Source organism: Microcebus murinus, chromosome 7 (genome assembly GCF_040939455.1).
Source record: "Microcebus murinus isolate Inina chromosome 7, M.murinus_Inina_mat1.0, whole genome shotgun sequence".
NCBI classification, from domain to species: Eukaryota; Metazoa; Chordata; class Mammalia; order Primates; family Cheirogaleidae; genus Microcebus; species Microcebus murinus.
This window is the reverse complement of record NC_134110.1, coordinates 85,708,482-85,712,602: the sequence shown is the minus strand read 5'-3', so window position 1 is coordinate 85,712,602 and position 4,121 is coordinate 85,708,482. Positions and strand designations below refer to the sequence as shown.

Sequence of the window (4,121 nt, the reverse complement as noted above, 5' to 3'; positions counted from 1 at the left end):
GTTCTGCAAAGAGAATGTTGCTTGTTAAAAGATCAGCATCATAAAAATTGTATTAGGAGGTTTCCAAGTTATGACCTCCTGCAAACATTGTGGTGCAAATGGGAAGAATATAATACAGAAAATGAGATGATGGACATTAAAAATGCTATATAAACATTTCAAAAAAGGGAAGCACTACTGAAATACAAACGGGCTTCATATATTAGGGTTTTATTCTGCTAGTTACACCTGAGGCCCTTAGACTCTGGTGGGTGGGTTCTTGAACTACTTGCAGTTGTAAGCACTGGAGTGTGTTTTAGGCTGGAGGAGGTGTCCAGGTGTGTATGTGTGAGAGAGAGATTCACACCTGTATTAGCGTGAGGAGTGAATATCTCTCATCAAACCCCTGGCCTCAAACGACTCTTAGGGCCTTTATCAGGCCTCTGGCTATTGCCTTCCAGGAATCTCTGCCTGGCGAAAAATCAGAATTACAGAGACTAACAGGAATGACATTTGGAAATGCAGTGATCCCAAAGTGATCACCACCACCATTCCATCCACAGTGACCCAACGCCCTGCGGGGAAAGGAGACCCGCACCTTTCAAGTTAACTTCTACAGCCAAACCCTCTCAGTTAAGGGCACCAGAGACCACGTCTTGACGCGCCCCGCGGAGTAACACAGTTTTTACAACGCGTTTTATTATTCATAAAAAAATAAATTTATTTACATATGATATGTCCTGTGGTAGTGCAGCACCTGCCCCTCGCAGGGGCCCTTGGTGCGGTGTATAGCAGCCCCGGCAGCCCGCCCTGCAAGCTCCAGCGCGGGGAAGAGCGTGGCTGGGGGACACGGTACTGGGGGGTGACAAGCGGCCCTTGGGGGTGGAGCCTGATGGGGAAAGTCTGGAATCCGCGCGGGGGTGCTGCGGGGAGGAGCGGGAGGCCTGGAGGAGAGCGGAGCCAGGGCTTGGGGGACTGGAGCTCAGAACCGGAGGAGGTGCCCTGAAACCTGATTAGAAAGAGGCGGGAGCTTGGGAGGGACACCACAGCTGGGAGGCTGAACGGCCCGGAGCGGTCTGGGCAAAACCCGCCTCGGGTGGTCTCCGAAGTGTGACTCTACCCCGCCCTGCGCGCGCGGGCTCCGTCCAGCCGGCTGGGATACAAACCTCGCCCAGATCGGCCATTCTCCCCTCTTTGCAACTTAAAACCGTGCCCTGCCCGACGTAGACCTCACGTCCAGACTTCTGTCTTTGCAGCGGATGGAGAGCGCACACTAACCGCTGCGAGAGGCCGGTGCCCTGCAGAATCGGGCCACCGCGTACTTGACCAATCCGGCTGGGCCTGGAGACCGGGACTCTAGGCGCGATTGGGCGCCGGGCTCAGACGGCAGCGGGGGCTCCTCTGCAGAGCTAAAGCCCAAGGTTGGATCCCGGTCCACGCTCCCCACACGAACAGAGGCTCTTTCTGGAGAGGCAAAGCGTCGTCCAGACCCCTGGTAGTGGTAGCCGGGGGCGCCCTGCGGTGACAACCATGCACCATCGTGTTCACAGTACCGGGGAAAGGGGAAGGGTCCAGGAGAATCCAACAGAAACTTCTTCCGGTCTCACGCTGTCTCCCTTCTCTCCGTGGCCCCCAAACACACGTGTTTAACGAATAATCCCATCCAGTGAGTCCGACTCCGATTTAAGCGGTCGTTCCACACAGTCTGCTGGCTGCGGAAACCTCTTTGGTGTCAGAATCAGGTCGTCCCGAGACCACGAATGGCCATGTCTGCAAAAGAACCAAAAGAAGCGTCAGATATTAGAGGAGAAACGACCGACCGCCTCAAACCGCCTTCCTAAGTGAACCCTAGACATCCCTGGCTTTGAGCAGCTCAGATTTTATCAGCGTCCCGGGAACGTGCGCGTCTCCTCTCTGAGCTAGGATTTTAATTTTACCGAATGTTGATAATGGGAGACCTGCGGTGTCAGTTCAGGTTTCCCGCCTGGACTTTGCACGCATGATAATTAGGTGAAACTTGGATGAATCTGGGATTTTGTCGTTCAATTCCCTTCCCCCAATACACACACACACACACACACACACACACACACACACACACACACACACACACACACACACTCATCCACTGCAAGTAGGAACTGGGCTTGGATAGGATCTTTCCCAAGCCGGGAGAGTTGGCAGGTCAGAGAGGGACTTTCCAGATAAATCCCGTCTGGGAAAACTTTGCTATCCTGCAGCAATTTAAAAAATCCAAAGGCGTTTTTGCAGAGCTTGGCCCTCCCTCCTTCTTTAAGAAAGTAAAGTTTGCTGATTCAAACCTGCCACTCTTAACTAGAAAATGTTGGGTGAGGGAGATTTGCTGATCTGCAACCGGGGAGTAGGTTCAGCTGGAACCAAGATTTGCCCCGGAAGTAAGATATTAGCCGATGGGTGTCACTGGGCGAAGCACCACGCACAAAGACCGGAATGATGCAAACATAGAAGGGTGGATGATTCTCCTCCAGGAAAACGGCTGACCCCTCCCTTGATTTGGGCGAAAATAAAATGGCCTTCCCGTTCCGCGTCCCAGAACCCCCACCCCTTTCGGATTATTCCCAGCGGGCTGGCGGTGCCCGGAGCCCTGGGCATCTCCTGGCGCTCGCCAGGGTCCTCCGCGCCCCTACCAGGTTCACCGGGTGCACGTAGCCGTTCTCGTAGCGGTCCTCCTGCAGCAGCTGCCGCAGGTGCGCGATGTAACTGGAGGCCAGCCGGAGCGTGTCCAGCTTGGAGAGTTTGGTGTCGGGGGGCACCCAGGGAAGACTGGTCTTGAGTCTGGAGAAGGCTTTGCTCAGGACGCGCATCCGGGCGCGCTCGCGGGCGTTGGCCGCGTTCCGCTGGGACTGCTTGCACTCGGCCGCCGAGCCCTTGGGCGGGAGGGGCTTCTTGCCACCGCCGCCCGCGCCGCCACCTGCGCCGCCGCACCCAGCCGCACGGGGCCGCTTCCTCTTGCAGCCTCCCGCGCCGCCCGCCGCGCCCAGAGCGCACTGCTCCTCTTCGCCGTCGGGGTCCTCCTCCTCCGCGGACGAGTTGTCACTGGGCGAGGCGTAGCTGCGCTCGGTGCCGCGGAGGGGCGGCCTCTTGGAGGCGGGGACCGGGTACTCCCGCTGCAGCCCCCGCAGCTCCATCTCCTCCGGGTCGCTCACCGAACCCGTGGACATCTCCTGGTGCCCTGCGCCCACGCGCGCCCGCTTTCCTCCCCCCTGGCCAGTCTCGCCGTTTCCGCCTTCCGCTGCTTGGCGGAGGCGGAGGGAAGGCAGAGCCCCGAGGACGCCTGCAGACCTCGTCCACAGGCGCGGAGGCGCGGACTCGCGGTGGGCGGCGAGAGCGGACGCGCCCCGCCACTGACCCCGCAGAGCGCGGACCAGAAGCTGGCGCCCAAGTCCCAGCTCTGCGCGCACAGCCGAGAGCTGCGCCTTTTGACAAGACTATTTATCTGTACTCCTTGGAACAAACCACCCCGGGCAAAGAAGAGGGGGTTAGAAAGGGGGGCAAGAGGTGGGGCAGGGGCGTGGAAGGGGTGGGGACCGCTTTTCTGAGTGCAGAGGAGCGGTTGGTGGGGGCAGAGTGAGGGGACGTCTCTGCAGAACCGAGATTTGGGCCCGAGGCCTGACCGACCTTCAGGACGTGAGCTCGGGATAAGTGGGCGTTTAGGGAGTGAGGGGGAAGATCTTGTTCCTACCCACCCTGCTACCACCCCCTCATCTTAGCGGGGGCGAAGATTGCCAGGATCCCGACCTCTGCTTCTCTCCCAGTCTTCTCGGCAGAACTCGGTTCCTCACTCAAAATGTGTGACTGTCCGTCCAAGGCTTGCCCACAAAAGAGAAAAAGTAAAACAAGCAAATGCCCAACAATGCCCAAGAGTCACCTCTCATTTTCCTCCTTCTTTTCCTTTAACACGGCTTTACAATTTTAAAGCACTTTTCTCTACAATACTTCGTTTCACAGTCAAATGACACCTGCAACTTAAATGTTATTATTTCCACTTTGCAGAACTTGAAGCTGAGCCTTGTAGATAGATGTTAAGTAAAGGACCCCAAACCCATCAGGCTGGTAAGTAGAAAGAGGATTCAAAATCCGTGTTTAGCAATCCGGGCCGGCCC

The 4,121-nt window shown here is 57.0% G+C and overlaps 1 protein-coding gene across 1 annotated transcript; it reads right to left on the bottom strand.

The window, feature by feature from the left end:
• Positions 1 to 708: 708 nt before the first annotated feature.
• On the bottom strand, positions 709 to 3,404 carry MSC (musculin). The gene is made up of 2 exons (XM_012761768.3): positions 2,646 to 3,404; positions 709 to 1,749 (listed from the first exon to the last, which is right to left on the bottom strand). The coding sequence occupies exons 1-2, from the start codon at positions 3,177 to 3,179 to the stop codon at positions 1,663 to 1,665; spliced, it is 621 nt and encodes a 206-aa protein (XP_012617222.1). The 5' UTR covers positions 3,180 to 3,404; the 3' UTR covers positions 709 to 1,662.
• Between the last annotated feature and the right edge of the window lie 717 nt (positions 3,405 to 4,121).

What these genes read in the sequence shown, in the direction of transcription:
- MSC (XM_012761768.3), bottom strand. Translation starts at nt 3,179, where the DNA reads ATGTCCACGGGTTCGGTGAGCGACCCGGAGGAGATGGAGCTGCGGGGG. An exon ending in ACGTGCACCCGGTGAACCTG is followed by an intron (nt 1,750 to 2,645) that starts GTAGGGGCGCGG and finishes GTTCTTTTGCAG; the next exon opens with ACATGGCCATTCGTGGTCTC.